We start from the raw sequence: 16,031 nt of genomic DNA on the forward strand, positions 1-16,031 counted from the left end.
TTAAAAAACTTTACTTCTGAAAGTGAAATACTTTGCAAATGTTTGTTCCGTGGCCTTGGTTAAGGTTACTGGTCTTTAGTATGATAAATGTTAGTTTTTATTTTAGAGAAATAGAAAGCTTTATTGTATGTATAGAAAAGTGTTACTTAGTTGTCTTCTGAAGGGAGACGACACACATGTGCCGTTGCCATAGTCGATTTGGGGGAAATCTGACATTGGGCATAAAGGCATAATAGGACGGCTCCAGCTGGCCTCAGGACAGGGATCCTCATGTTACTTCCATCCTTTGCTTCGATCACATTCTCCTCTTAGGGTCCCTTTGACCAGACCTTTGCTTGGTCAGGAAAGTGTCTTTTTTGTATGTGGAATTCCTGGCTCCAGTTCTCTGGGTAAGAATGACCGTTTTCCGCCTGGTAAAACTGTTTGCCGTAACCTGTTGTTGGTTTCAGTGATTTGGGCTTATGAGATTCGGCTGAAGGGAAGCAAAGATGAGAACTTTCTAAGTCAGCTTTTGCATGTTTGCTGTCATCTCCCTCCCTTTGTCCATTGATCTGCTAACCCAGATAACTGCTTTGTCCCCTCCGGATTTTATCATTGCGAGGAGCCAATCAGACTCGGAGACTCAGAGCCATTGTTGGAGTCCACTTGCTCCTGTTCTCATATTTCCACTTTCTGTGCCACCCGGGCACCCTCATGGACAAGTTGCGTCATTCTTTCTCAGTTCAGTGTCATTATGGGACAGGCACTTAGGGAAAACAGGGTAACCCAGTAGTAGGAGCCCTGTTTTGGGAATCAGACAAAGTGCGTACAGGACCTTACATGGCTGTGAACTGTGTCACTGAACAGTCAGGACTTGATTTGGTTCAGTGCTGTATCCTTGGCAGGTGCTTTGTAAGTGCATTAGTTGATTGGTAGGACAAATTCTCTGCCCTGGCTTCTTCATTTGAAGATGGAGATGACTTTTGTGCCTCTTGCCATTAAGCTATACTAAAAATAAATACCTTAATACAATGAAGACAAGAAATGGATAAATAATGTAGTCTGTGGAGCTGATTTGTAAAATGTGGGGGAGATGAGATGATTTCTCAGGTGCCTTCTCACTGTGTGTCTGGCTCCATATGAAGGACACAGCTTGGTTGAAGCTGGACTGTGGGAGGATGGAGTAGCTTCTGTTTTTAGCTGCTGAGTGGTGTCTTTTAGATTCCAGATGCAGGGCCGCTCTGTTCACCATTTCCCCTCCTTTCCCTGTATAATGATGTGTAGTTGCTTTTTCACTTACTTGATTTAGAGAACCTAGATAATTTTGTCCTAAAAACAAACTATGAGGAGACAAGGCCAGTATTACATCCACATGTTCTAGATGAGGAAACTGTCGTTCAGAGAGATGACATGATTGGTCCAAAGTTATGTAACATGTACATGGCCAGGCCACTTCTCTTTGTGTTCTCCTACCTCTTCTCTGTGCCTCAGTTTCTAATTTGTAAGTCTAAAATTAGGAAGTGGGACCCGGTGATGTTTGAGGGCCCTACCATCCTGATCTGAATTCAGTTAATCAGATATTTACTTAGTATCTTACATTGTTTTTGGAAAAAGGAGGATTATACTTATAATACTGCAAATTATCTTAAGCACAAAGCACTGTGGAGGTAAGAAATGTTATACAAAACCTCTGCCATCAAGTAGTTTATCCTCTAGAAGTTGAATGCCCATAGACATCTAGTTTTATGGAGTAGAGAATTTCATATAAACAGATGGACCAGGGGAGATAGGAATCTGAGAATATTGAAGGCCAGAGTGAGGTCCAAGATGTGGTCACAAAACTCCAACTAGTGTCAATTAGGAAATGGTTGATTATAGGAGTTTGGCAAGACAGGGAAGCATTGGGTCTAGTGTGAAGGGTTTTGTTATGTGTAGGTTGCTGTCCTTGAGTCCCAGGTTTAGGGTGTGAGATTTTCTAAGGAGTGAGTCAGTGATTCTCTTAAGAATGAGGCACAAGGCTATAAAGGGTCAGGGAACTCCAGGGGAGTTTGGGGGACTGGCCCGGGTTATAGCTGAGACTGTCTTGGATGGAGCTGGGTATACCCATCAATTAGCTCAGCGGTTGGTATGGCAAGGATATCAGCCATTTTAATCTCTCTTTCTTAAAAGGCAACTGGAATTTATAGAACCTCCTGTACCCTGCCTCTCCTCTCTTTCCTGAGGGCAATTTAAAGGGGTGTGTGCTATTTGCTCCTTGGTGTGTGTGTGCATATGTGAGTGAGTGTGTGTGTATGTGTACTATAATTACCATTACAGTAATTCTCAAACCATCAGAAAAAATTTTTTTTGGACAGGAAAGCCTTTTACTCTCATTTCACAGACTTGTGACAGTGCACATCCATGAGGATGCCTTGTGGTTGGGAAGGGTGGACACTGGGACAGGGCCCTGGGGCTCCCGGTTCACATAGCTTCACTCTGGGAAGGGCGGGGAGGTGGGGAGATGAGATGGGGGCAGGCGGCAGCCCAACCATGTGGTTAGAGAAAGACTGAATAGGCTGTGCAATCTTTCTCCAACCCCATGGCTGGGCTGCTGCCTGCCCCACCTGCCCCCATCTCATCTCCCTGCCTCCCCGCCCCCCTTCCCTGCCCTTCCCAGTGTGAAGCTATGTGAACCGTGGGCCCCAGGGTCCTGTCCCAGTGTCCGCCCTTCCCAACCACGAGGCATCCTCACGGGTGTGCACTGTCCACAAGTCGGTGAATCATCAGCAAACTGTGGTACATCTACACAATGGAATTCTATGCTGTGTAAAAAAGAAGGAATTCTGACCATTTGCAACAGCATGGATGGAACTAGAGAGCATTATGCTAAGTGAAATAAACCAGTCAGAGAAAGATAAATATCACATGATCTCACTCATTTGTGGAATGAACGACATAAACTGATGAGCGAAAATAGAACCAGAGACATAGAAGCATGGAGCAGACTGTCCAACCTATGAGGGAAGGCGGGGAGTGTGGGGGTAAGAGATCAATCAAAGGACTTGAACTGTATACATGCATATGAGCAAAACCAATGGACATAGACAGTAGGGGGGGTGAGGGCTTGTGCTTGGGGGAAGGGGTAGCGGGGGAGAGGTCAATGGGGGGAAAAAGGATGCTCATGTAATACTTTAAACAATAAAGAATTTAAAAAACAATAAAATAAACAAAACAAAAAGATTGCATAGTTCATGAAAATATCATCCTCGCCCAGCCAGCTGGTGTGGCTCAGTGGTTTAACGATGACCTATGAACCAGGAGATCACAGTTCGATTCCTGGTCAGGGCACATGCCCGGGTTGCGAGCTCCATTCCCATTAGGGGGCATGCGGGAGGCAGCCAATCAACAATTCTCTCTCATCATTGAGGTATCTCTCTTCGTCTCCTTCTCCCTTTCTCTCTGAATTCAATAAAAATATATTAAAAAAAAAATCTTGTGGTCTTCTCCTCCCTTTGCCCTGGGTGGCCCGATTGTGTTTCTAGCACATGGACAGGTTGGTTCCCCCCCACTGCCCTCAGGTGCCCGGCCTTCCCCTTGTGGGGAGGCATTTCTGAGGGGAGAGGACCAGGCACAGGGGTAGTCGGGGGGCAGAGGGAAGGCCTGTGAGGGGCCGTGGTGCCTGGTGTGGACCACAGGAGCCTGGCAAGCCCTCCCCCGGTGAAGGATTTTTTGCTGAAAGGGCCGAGGAAATGTAGATGGGTGTCAGCCCCAGAGGCTGCAGCTCCCATCCTGGGATCTGGGAGGTCAAAACTGTGCAGACAGCAGAGGTGGACCGACGGTGGGTGTCCGGGCTCGGGACCTCGGCCGTCCTCTGATCTGGACATGGAAGGTGCTGAGGAACTTGGGTGCCTTGGTGATCATGTCCTCGAAGTCGGAGTGACCCAGCTTGTCGCCGCCGTCCAGGTCGGCCTCCTCGGTGACCTTGTCACATACCAGCATCATCTCATCCTCCAGCTCCAACTTGGTCAGCCGGGCCAGCGTCATCTCCAGGTCCTCTTTGCAGATGAAATTGTCTGTGTTGAAGTCGTAGATCTTGAAGGCGTAGTTGGCCTTGAGGTTGTGGGGTGCCGATTCGCAGAGCACCGAGAACATGTCCATGAAGTCGTCGAAGGTGAGGTTGCCCTCACTGTCCTCTGAGAAGGACTTCCTGATCCGATCCTTGAATGGGTTCTCCCGGAGCTCTGGCATCTGGACGATGGGGCTCTTCCTGTAGTCCATGGGGACCAGGTTGGGGGCCAGCTCGTAGGACCACGCGTGCAACTTGAGGATGTCTTTCTTATTGAAGAAAGTGCAGTCCTGGTAGTTGTCCAGCTGCGCCTCCGTGAAGATGGTCTACTTGTTCCCCATGGTGCGCAGCCACCCGGGCGCTGCCTCCCACTGCTGCTTCCCGGCTCCTGGTGCATCCCACCGTGCAGTCCCCTGGAGAGGTGTGCCTGCAAGAAAATATTTTTGTTGTGGTTCTGAAAAAAGGGGATTGCTACCCTGGTTCTAGGCTATTGTTCTTTTGTGTTATTTTTTAAGAAATAAGCAAAGAAAAGGGAGAATAACCATTTGGAATAATAAAACTTCAAGCAGCTTTATATAGCTCTTTTAATTTCATGCCCCTGGTGATTATAATTCAAGAGTGTGTCTTGTTTTGTCTTCTCTGTGTTTTCATAATTTGAGGTGAAACTGAATTATCATTAGAATGCTTTTCTGAAGCCATACCCAATTGTCCTTTTTGTTTGTTTGTTCAAATGAAACAGTGCATCAAGTATGGAATTACATTAATGGAGTAAATATTGTGAATCATATACTCTCTCTAATCCGACGCTCTTTCTTTTTTTGACCCCTTGTTTTGTTTTCTGTCTGTCTGTCTCTCTCTCTTTATGTAGGCTTTTCAGCCCAGTGCCAAGCTGTTGGAGCGAGGGAGCAAAGGTAAAGAATGACGTAATGCACCGGCTGCCCCAAAGCATCTTTTGTTGTGGGATGGTTATTCCAGTCATCTCTTTATGAATCAAATGTGAGGGGCTGCTTTGTGGACGGAGTCCTTTGCAAGAGCACATCAACGGGAAAGAGAAAGAGACATTCACTTGGAGGGCTTTTGCTGAAAATGGGTTTAACTCTCCTTTTGCCAGTTACCACAAGCCTGACCTCATACATGTTAGTACAATGGAGTGGCTGAGCCTTTGAGCACACCACCATTACATCATCGTGGCAAATTAAAGGAGGAGGTGGGAAAAGAGGACTTACTGTTGCCATGGCCCATGAGATGATTGGGACTCAAATTGTTACTGAGAGCTTGGTGGCTCTGCTGGAAAGTGGAACGGAAAAAGTGCTGCTAATTGATAGCCGGCCATTTGTGGAATACAATACATCCCACATTTTGGAAGCCATTAATATCAACTGTTCCAAGCTTATGAAGCGAAGGTTGCAACAGGACAAAGTGTTAATTACAGAACTCATCCAGCATTCAGCAAAACATAAGGTAAATGCTTTATTTTTTTCCTTTTTAGAATAAATGGACACACTGATTGGGGAGAAATAAATTTAAAGGCCTTTTAAACAAGGCCTCCTTTTAAAGGGGAGAAAATAATTTGAGGAAGTTTGATTGCTTTTTAAACTTTGGTACCTTATGATGCCTCAAGAAATTTATTAACCAAACTGTCACATTTAAGAATACTTCTAAACTAAACAGAGAGGTTAACTTGTTTTAATTTGGTCAGGGGCTGCTTTTCCATTAATGACTTGTTAAAATTGTTTTTTTAAATTAAACACTAATACAAAGTTATAGTTAATAATTATATTATTAGTAATTTATTGGTAATTATGTATTAACATGTAATATATGTATTGACAAGGTAGTAATACATTATTTGGTATTACCTAAAAATTTACTGAAAGGAAATTATTCTTTTCAATTGCCTTGGAAAAACAGAAAAATTATATTAGAAAGTGCTTTTGACTTATGGGAAAGTAAGGTAACATTGGTCAGGACATAAGCATATTATCCTCAAGGAGTTATTCCTAGTATCCAAAAGTTCCATTTGTGATAGATAAGGCTATTTCTTTTCTTTAGGAATCAAAGTGAGTTCATGTTTTAATTTTATTAAACAACTGATTTCTTTGTTATATAGAAACCATTTTTAAATGTTTTTTATTTCAAGGGCTGTTACGTTTATTTTGTTTTTATGCTTTACCCTTTTAGAGTGTTAAGGATTTAAAGCCAAGTAGTTTTTAGCACATCTACACAGAAATAGCATCAAGTTGCCTGTAAAAGTTGATTTTTACAAGCATTTAAACCATATACCTGGTATATGCTAGGTTTATCCAGTAAGTTGACTGTATCTCGTTTTTGTTTTTTTCCCCTCAAATTTTTAATTGAAAACAGGAAGCACTCATTTGCTTCAGCACCAGCAGTTTTTGGGATTGTTTTTCTCCATGTCCTTCCTAACAGTCTCACATTTGCATTTTAGGTCGACATCGACTGCAGTCAGAAGGTTGTAGTTTACGATCAGAGCTCCCAGGATGTTGCTTCTCTGTCTTCAGACTGTTTTCTCACTGTACTTCTGGGTAAACTGGAGAAGTGCTTCAGCTCCGTCCACCTGCTTGCAGGTAAGGCCTGAGGTAGAAATGAAAGGACTTGAAATCTCATGAGCTCTGTGAGTAAGCAGTGTTTCACAGTGAGCTCAAAGTACAGTGGATCGTCACCACTTAGAGGTTATGGTGGCCAATGATTTGTTTTATTGCTGTAACTATCCTATTGCTCAAATACTGTCATCCTTACACAGTGGCCAGTGAATTTTTGACTTAGTTCAAATGCCCCTTCACTTGGTATTTATTAACTGGAAGTGCCACATAGATAGCTCTGTGTGCCACATAGCTAGCTCAACACCAGCTGCTTCCCATGATCTAGGAACACCAGGTGCTCTACATCTCGGCCCCTGCCCTGGTGTTAGTTGCCACCCCCTGTGGCAAGAACCAGATCAGTATTCTGGTGTCAATCTCTTATTAAACATTTATAGGTGAAGTGAACTCCAGCGATCAGATCACAATTCTTGGACATTGTGAACAATGAGGAAGGGAGAGGATGCATGTAGACTATTTCTTCTGATAATTAAGGGAAATATTTTAAAATAATATTTACTTGTTTTGTTTTTACAATTGAAAGGAAGTCTTGCAAATGGTAGGCAACCAGATGATTTTTACAAAGTACATGGGAAGACTAAATATTTCATATCTGCCCCAAAGGAAGGTGGTGTGGGAGTTCTGTCTTGTTGAATTCCAAAGCAGAATGTTCATCCTTTGCTTCCCCTGATAAAGCCCTTTCACACACTCAATCACAGAGCTGGGAATACAGTTTGACAATGCACAGTAACCTTTAACACAAAGCTGTTGTGTCTGGCAGATTCTACCACAGTGATAGGCAAGAGTGCTTTTAAAAACGTGATCTAGAAACACAAGGCATTGATACTATCATTTTCACACCTTTAGTCTTATGTCGCAAGGAGGGTGAAGTGAACTTGATGTTATTGGCAATTTGTTGTTAGAAGTATAAACATTTCAGTTTTAAGAGAATAAGATTAATCAATTGTTGGTGTGTGAACACTGTTAAACTCTGTGCACGTTTAGATTAGATTTCCGTGTCTCCAGTTCTCTATTGGCCTTTGCTTCAGTTCCCAAAGAACAGGACAGTTTCTTGTCTCTTTTAGATCAGCTATTGCCACACCTTTTGTTTATGCTATGATTCTGTCTGATCTCTCCATTAGTATTCTTAAGTGAAGCCAGTTTTTCTTAGAATGTAGTTTTCAGAATTTTGTAACTGAGAATTATAGTATTAGGTTTTAGCTCTGGTAGTAGGCACATTCTTTTCTTGGGAGTAAATATGACAACTGTTAGTAGAGTTCCACCAAACTAGGTTGGTGAGTCTGGGAACTCATTTCATGTTCTTGTGGCCACTGTGAGGGATTTTGCATTGGAATCTTGTTAATGGGACCAGTGCAACTGGATTCCCAAGCCTAAGCCTGAGACTTAGAACTCGGTTCTGCAATGAACTCTGCCTGTATTGGCCACACCTGCAGCTCTCCTCAGCCAGGACCTTAACCCCTGCCTGAACAACTTTCCCTTTTTCTGAGCCCAGTCAGTATGCTAAACAAAATGGTTAATTTGATAGTCATATTATACTATCCTGCATAAATCTTTAATTTTTATCTTTAAATCTTATTTAACTTCATATTGTTACTAGAGGCCCAGTGCAGGAATTCATCACAGGTGGGGTCCCTCGACCTGGCCAGAGATCGGGGGCGATCAGGGCCATCTTGCCCAATCCCGATTGGGGCTGGCTGGCAGTGGGGGAGGGACCGCAGGAGGTTGGCCAGCTGTGGGAGGTTGGCTGTGGGAGCGCACTGACCACCAGGGGCAGCTCCTGCATTGAGCATCTGCCCCCTGGTGGTCAATGTACGTCATAGCTACTAGTCAGTCATCAGTCGTCTGGTCATAAAGGTCGCTTAGGCTCATATATATATATATATATCTTTTTCATTTGTTAGCTTAACTCCCCACTGGATTCTCTTTTAATTGAGTAAAATGTCTTGTTCATCTTGTGCTCCCCACAAGTTCTAGCACTTTCTTAAAAAAAAGAGTTTTGAGTATATATATATATATATATATATATATATATATATATTGATTTCAGAGAGAAAGGGAGAGGGAGAGAGAGAGAGAAACATCAGTGATGAGAGAGAATCATTGATTGGCTGCCTTCTGCACTCCCCCTACTGGGGATCAAGCCTGCAACCTGGCATGTGCCCTTGATTGGAATTGAACTAGGGACCCTTTAGTCCATAGGCTGACACTCTATCCACTGAGTCAAACTGGCTAGGGCTCTAGCACTACTTAAGTTTTAAAATTTTTAAAAATTGATTTGAGAGAAGTAGAGAGAAAGAAACACTGATTTGTTACTCTACTTGTTTATGCATTCATTGGTTGATTCTTGTATGTGCCCTGACTGGGGATTTGACCTGCAACCTTGGTGTATTGGGACGACGCTCTAACCAACTGAGCTTCCTGGTCAGGGCACTTCTTAAACTTTTAATAAATATTTGATATATAAACTAGAGGACTGGTGCATGAATTCGTGTACCAGTTGGGTTCCTTGGCCTGGCCTGCGGGATTGGGCCAAAACCGGCTCTCTGACATCCCCTGAGAGGTCCTGGATTGCGGAGAGCGCAGGCCAGGTCAAGGGACCCTACTGGTGCATGATTGGGGCTGGGGAGGGACATGGGAGGTTGGCCAGCTAGGGAGGGACCGTGGGAGGGCTCCAGGGTGTGTCCGGCCCGTCTCGCTCAGTCCCAATTGGCCAAACCCCAGCACCAAGCTAAGCTACCAGTCGGAGCGTTTGCCCCCTGGTGGTCAGTGCACGTCATAGCGACTGGTCGACTGGTGGACTGTCTGTCCCCTGGTGGTCAGTGCATGTCATAGCGAGGGGTTAGGTGGCCTTAGCATATCATTAGCATATTATGCTTTGATTGGTTGAATGGCCAACCGGTCGACCGGACACTTAGCATATTAAGCTTTTATTAATAGGATTAGCTTGCATATAGGTTTATACCATTTATATTTCATATGATTCATTTTATTAGTTTAGAATATAAATGATTATATTAAATAATAATGGAACTAAAAGTGGAGCAAAACTTGAGAATGTATTGAAATAAACAATTTCCAAAGTGTATTTATTCAGGTAGAGCAGGCATATTGCTGCTATGGGAAAAGTATCTGATATGAAAATGTTTCCATGTGTGTAAGTAGATTTAAACATGATTTTAAGATTTGATAAAAATACTCTTGCAATTAAACAGTGCTAATTTAGGTGATCCTTAAATACTGAACTTTGGTGAGAGCTAACAGCTCTGAAACCTCACTCTACTCATAGGAGAATACAAGTTCTTGAATCCACTGAATTGAGAATGGTCTAAGTAAATTTATATATGTAAATGTCAACTGATTATTCTGTTTAGCCATAGGTCTCCCACTTTTCCACTTAAAAATTTCAAAGTCAGTTATTAAATAAGTACAGTTAAAGATGTACATCCTGTCACAGCCATCTTTAAAAATAAGACTTAAGAATTCGAATCAATAAAATGACAGAATGGGTATGATGTAATATTTGTTTTATAAAAATGTCTTTAGAACTGAGGATCCTATTGTGAGGATCATATTAGATAATGCATGTGAAATCTCTATATCAATAGTCTTTTTTAAAAAAACCATTATGAGTTAGAAAACAAAATAGCTGCCAACATTGACTTATTGATAACGTTTTTGGTCTTGTTAACCTTCAGAAAACTAGTTCCATTTAAAAATAATTTTTGTTCTTGTCCTTTACTTATTTATCATATATGACTTTATTCTACTTGCCTTTGTTATATTTCTAAGGGTACCAAGTTGAAAGTAAAAATAGAAGAAAAAATGACTGAATTTGCTAACAGAGAAAAGAATAATGAATGGGTTATTTTAGTAAAAATAAAGATCAACCTTCAGATGAAAAATACTGTTCTATTATTTCTTTCTCTTTTCTTACTGTTATAACTCCGAGTAAAAGCAGAAAGGACTCACAACAGTTTTAAATTCTACAGCACTTATTTCTATCCTGTGATGAGGCACAGGATAACCCTACAGCAAAAAAACAGAAATAAATCACAGACTTCAGCCCTTTCATTTACAAATGAGGAAAATAACAGAGCCCTTGGGTGACTCTCCCCAGTCCTCCCTGTCCTCACTGTGAGCCCAAGGCCCATATCCGCAGTAATTCCAGGGTCTTCTGGAATGCATCAGGAGCCAGACTGGGGACCAAGTGTGCCCATTTCAGACCAGGCTTATCCTGAAAGGCTCTTTTTGTGGTGGCTCTCTCTCAGCCTCTGTGGATTTCCGAGTCATATTCTTCACATTTTATGGAATGAGCAATATATAAAAATATTGTGTATACAGAAATTTTTAAAGCATTAAGTTATTTTAGCCAGCGGGGATCACCAAATGAAAGTCTGCGTACTCTGTTCTATGCTGAAGTATAGCTCTGAATCATGACAGAAGATGCCATTTATTAAGCACTTACTATTAGGTACAGTGTTAGGTACAACGCTAAGGGCTTTTATAAACATTCCGTCTCTGAACACAGCTACAGTCTTAGATTAATGTTTGCTGTGGTTGAAGGCCAAATACACATTTATTTGTTTTGAGTTGATTTGCTAGGGAAGTTAGAGCTAGGAGTGAATACATTTTTATTAAATATGAGCTAGGAGTGAATAAAAATGTATTCACTCCTAGCTCTAAATTTTCTATTTAACAGGGATCTGGAGTCAGCAGTTCTAGCTTTGCTTTAATGGAATCAATTACTATTCTTCCTGATGGAAATACTGTAGAGCCTGATTGTCTGGTTATAGATTTTGCAGTATGTGCTATTGTTACCATCGGCTCTGTTGTCTGGTGTGGCATTTCTTCTGTCCCTTCGTCTACAGAAGGGAAATCCTCAGTCATCCCATTTCAAATCCTGGTGGTAAAAGAGAGTGATATTAATGGAGTTCAGTAAAAGTACTGCAGTTATTCAGGAATTGGCAGTTCTCGTGTTTAAAGAGCCACAGTGACTGAGACCCACTGTAAACAGACTAAAAACAGGTGCTGTTTTGCCTACTGGTTGCCGTGTATTTGCTGGCTCTGCTCTGAGCTTCCGTTTGCATGAGGTTATCCAAATTGGATCATCTTTTCTTCAATTACTACCTGCCAGTGTGTGGTAAGCCAGTTTATGTCATTTCCCAGCTACCAGTGGCTGACATAATGCCTGAGGCTGTGTCTTTTTAAAAAATGGACTGCAGACCAGACTAAAGATAGTTCCTCAGTTCCTCATCCTGATATTTTGCACAAGGCAAACAAAAGCACCCTCGATGACAGCGGTGACATCAGTCTTCCCTTGCCCCGGTCGTGTTAGTGTCATCTGTGTGCTCTGGAGCAACGCCAGGTCCAGACTTTTTCATTCAGCCTCTCAGTGTTTGATGGGCACTCTTGTGGTTGGGCTGGGCTCTGGGGGGGTGGGATACCAGAAAAGCAAAAGGCTTGCCTCTGTCCTTGGGCATCTAGTAGTTAATTTGGGGAAGCACACCTAAGTGGATGAAACAGAGAAGCATGTGTAATTCTTATCCACATGATATTCATAATGTGCTAAACTGTATGATGTAGTGATAAGGGATGACTCCACGTAGTCTGTGCAAGTTGGGGAAGATTTGATTATGGCCGTGAAATTTTAATTGAACCTTGAAAGATGTGAGATTTGGATGGGCAAGGTCCTTGACATTTTAGCTGAGGGGAGAAACATGATTAAAAATGTCAGGAATGAAAATAGATTTTATGGGGCAGCAAGAACTAGAGTGGAATTTTTTGTGAAGGGGAGAAATAGGAATTGAGAGGAAATGAAATCAAATTATGCAAGCCTTTCAAAGCAGAAGGACAGATTTGTACCTTTTTTGGTGGGTATTGTGAGCCTTTGGGGATTGGGCTGCAACTCCTGTCACCTCTCAATTGCCACATCTTTCTTCTGACCTCTGCTCTTCTTCTGCTACCAACTAAGTTAAGCCAATATCATCCCTCCCTTAAATTGATTCAGGAGCCTCTTAACTGGTCTTCTCACATCTTCTGTCTTTCCATCTTTCAACCCATTATTCATACTCTAGCCCAAATTGTATTTTTATAATATATACACACACACACACACACACACACACACACACACACACACACACATATATATATATAAGTTTTTGTTGATTTTAGAGAGAGCGGAAAGGGGAGGGAGTGAGAAACATTGATTGCATGCCCCCTACTGGGGATCCAGCCCCAAGCCCAGGCATAGGCCCTGATCTCTCAGTGCATGTGACCTCTCAATGCATGGGATGATGCCCATCCAACTGAGCCACACAGGCCAGGGATTATTTTATATTTTTAATGTAATTCTGATTATATCACTCTCTAGTTTAATATACATCAGTGCTCTTAGGATAAATTCTGAAATCCTTAACTGACTCACAAGGCCCTATAGTGACTGGCTTCTGCCTAACTTCATCTCATGTTACTTTAAGCCCTCAGTTTGTTTTTTGTTTGTTTATTGTAGCTCTGCAGGCCTATCTCAGTGCTCCAAGCCTGCAGCATCAATCTCCCTGGGCCTCAACCCACCTCTGTGTGTCCTGCTGGATTCATTGAGGTTGTCAAGCCTTCCCTAGCTACCAGGCAAAGTTGGTTTCCACTGTTACATACACTCCTTTGGCTACCTACCATAATTAGTTAATTATTCATCTAATTATTTGGTTAATGTGTATCCTACTAAACTGACAATTCCAGAGAGGGCTTCTGTCTTGGTTACCACTGTCCCCTTCACCCAGCACTGTGTACAGCTCATAATAGACGCTCATTAAATGTTTTTTGAACTTACGTGTGAACCCTATGGACAGGTACAGTCAACTTCCTTACTGCTCTATGAAGTCACCAGGGAAGTGTGCAGCTGGACAAAGAGGACTGTTGATAGAAGTGGTCTTATGGGAGAGCCGGCTTTGGGGATTAGAAATCTTTGAGCTTCACATAGAAGGCCTGAGAAATGAGTTGTACGGTGATTCAGGGACAGTTTACTAGTTAGTCAATTTGATTCTTAAGAGTCATTCTCCAGAGACCAGACTCATATTACTTTTTCCTCTTGACTCATAGCATTATCTCCTGATTGACAGTCTCACTGTGTTGTGCCCTGGGCTGGTCACTGTGGACATATCCAGCAGCCACTTCATCCTCATCTGGGATGACCATGGAGGTGTTACTGGACTCTCTAGACTTAGGGGGGCATCAAAGAAAAATCTTCTCTCTCCATCTCTCATGTACAGTTCCCTAGATGAGGCAGAAGCACTTGGAGGGTGTGTGCAGAAAAATGTTTTTCTTGCCCTGTGCTGCCTCTCTTACTCTGAGAGTCTCCTAGGGCATTGTGGTCTAGGAATAGGAAGCAGTTTCTGGGCCCCCACCCTTGCCCACATAGCTTTCGGCTTTGAATGGAATCAGGAAATCCTTTTGAATACCAAAAATATACAAGACTTATATCCATCAACAGCTATTCATTGTAACAAGGAAGGATTCAGTAAACACTTATTGAATTCTAATTATGTGCCAAGCACTGTGCTAAATGCTGGTGATTACAAATAAAGGAGTGTGAGATGTAATTCTTATCCACATGATATCCACAATGTATTATAGCTGGAGAAATAAGAGGTCATAGCACACACATGTAGATAATTCACAAGACTAGGTCAGTAGTAATACTCATTGTCAGATGATTGCTATCCATTTTATACAAGTTCTAAGTTGGCAAGGCCATATCTAGATACACTCACTGGTCAGGGAAGAATTTTTTTTAATATATTTTTTTTATTGATTTCAGAGAGGAAAGGAGAAGGCAGGGCGGGGGGTGGGGGAGAGAGAAACATCAATGATGAGAGAGAATCTGAGCAGCTGCCTCCTGCACACCCCCTATTGGGGATTGAGCTTGCATGTGCTCTGACCAAGAATCAAACCATGACCTCCTGGTTCATAGGTCGATGCTCAACCATGCCGGCCAGGCAGGGAAGATTTATTTTTTAATGCAACATATAGAATTGGAAGTATCTTAGAGCAACTCACATAGTAAGGAAGATTATATTGTGAAACTTATTTCAGTGGTGAGTGTATGTAGGTGTTCAGAAGGTTTTGACAAAAAATGTATTGTATTGGTCATAGTAAAAATGAAATATACTGCTGTAGAAGATGTGTGACTTGTGCTTGCCTGTGCTTTGGAAGGAAATATAAAATTGATTGGAAAGCCTGAATTGCCAAAGGCAAGGGAAAATTAGGTTGGACAATACATTGGGAATAGATTATGAATGGTTTTGAATGTCTGGCTAAGAATTTTGGACTTTATTCTATATGGGAGCAGAGAATACATCAAAACTTTATTTTAGGATTCTTAATCTGGCAGCAGAGTGGAAACAGGACAAGTGGCTCAGAGGGAGCTACTACTGAATTTATCTAAGAATGAGGTGCAAAGATGGAGGACTAGGGTGGTAGCAGGAAAATACAAAGGAAGAGACTGGGGAATAATGGCGCTGACATGAAAAGGATACAGAATGAAAGAGAAGGAGATATGGCTTTGTATTTATTTTAAAAGCGCCAGTAAGTCTCGGAATTAACATGACCAAAGGAGGCTAAAAATGTTAGAGATGAAGCCCCAAAATATAGACTTGGAAATCTTTGATTTTCAGGTGAAAATGAGCTAACGTGATCTCCTTAAATAACCTCCTCCTTCCATGCTGAAGCCTTTTAAATCCTTCCTTCTCAGGAAGTCTCGGTATTCTTTGCTTGGCTATTGTCTTGTATGCTTAAAGTCACCAGAGAAAACCAGTCAGTGAACTTGGCTCACCTACTTACTGATTTATTCAGCCAAGTGGTAGATTCTGGCAATATTCCTATTCCTTTTGATTGGTTATTTTGGTTGCATTTTTAGACCAATCTTTGTTTGAGGGCATTTATTAAAAGTCCTGTGTGTGTGTGTGTGTGTTTAAAGAGGAGGAATTTCTGGACATAGTTATGTATTGCCAATTTAAAATGTCAGTAAAATAGTAAAAATATCACTACATCTTCTGAGAACTTTACTAAAAGACACTTTTGGATTTTGCCAATTGAATTTATCTAGATAATGTTATCTTGAGGAAAAATAAGACCTAGATATTATGAATTACAAGAAATTATAAGTTGTATTATTTTAGTATTTAGTGATTGTTTTACAATAGTACTTTGAAAATTTTGATTCATTTGTTATACAGTATATGTGATAATTGTGTTAATTCAAAAATTAGATTAGATAGAATTTCTCATTCCCCAGGTGAGAGTTGTATAATTATTTATGGGACACATTTTATTTTATTTATTTTTTTATTGTTTAAACTATTACATATATTAGTACATATATCTCCTTT

The 16,031-nt window shown here is 41.6% G+C and overlaps 1 protein-coding gene and 1 pseudogene across 2 annotated transcripts in view; one reads left to right on the forward strand and one right to left on the reverse strand.

Moving 5' to 3' along the window:
• Positions 1–16,031, forward strand: part of DUSP16 (dual specificity phosphatase 16) — a 93,675-nt gene that overhangs the window by 47,491 nt on the left and 30,153 nt on the right. The window contains exons 3-4 of the mRNA XM_080663121.1: positions 4,893–5,485; positions 6,474–6,612. Of these exons, the coding sequence (XP_080519247.1) occupies positions 5,258–5,485; positions 6,474–6,612 (367 nt within the window). The 5' untranslated portion in view covers positions 4,893–5,257. The remainder of the gene's footprint in view (positions 1–4,892; positions 5,486–6,473; positions 6,613–16,031) is intronic.
• LOC308244290 (calcium and integrin-binding family member 2-like) lies at positions 3,763–4,365 on the reverse strand (annotated as a pseudogene). The gene has a single exon. The product of its transcript is annotated as a calcium and integrin-binding family member 2-like (transcript).

This window comes from Plecotus auritus (genome assembly GCF_963455305.1).
Source record: "Plecotus auritus genome assembly, chromosome: 3".
NCBI classification, from domain to species: Eukaryota; Metazoa; Chordata; class Mammalia; order Chiroptera; family Vespertilionidae; genus Plecotus; species Plecotus auritus.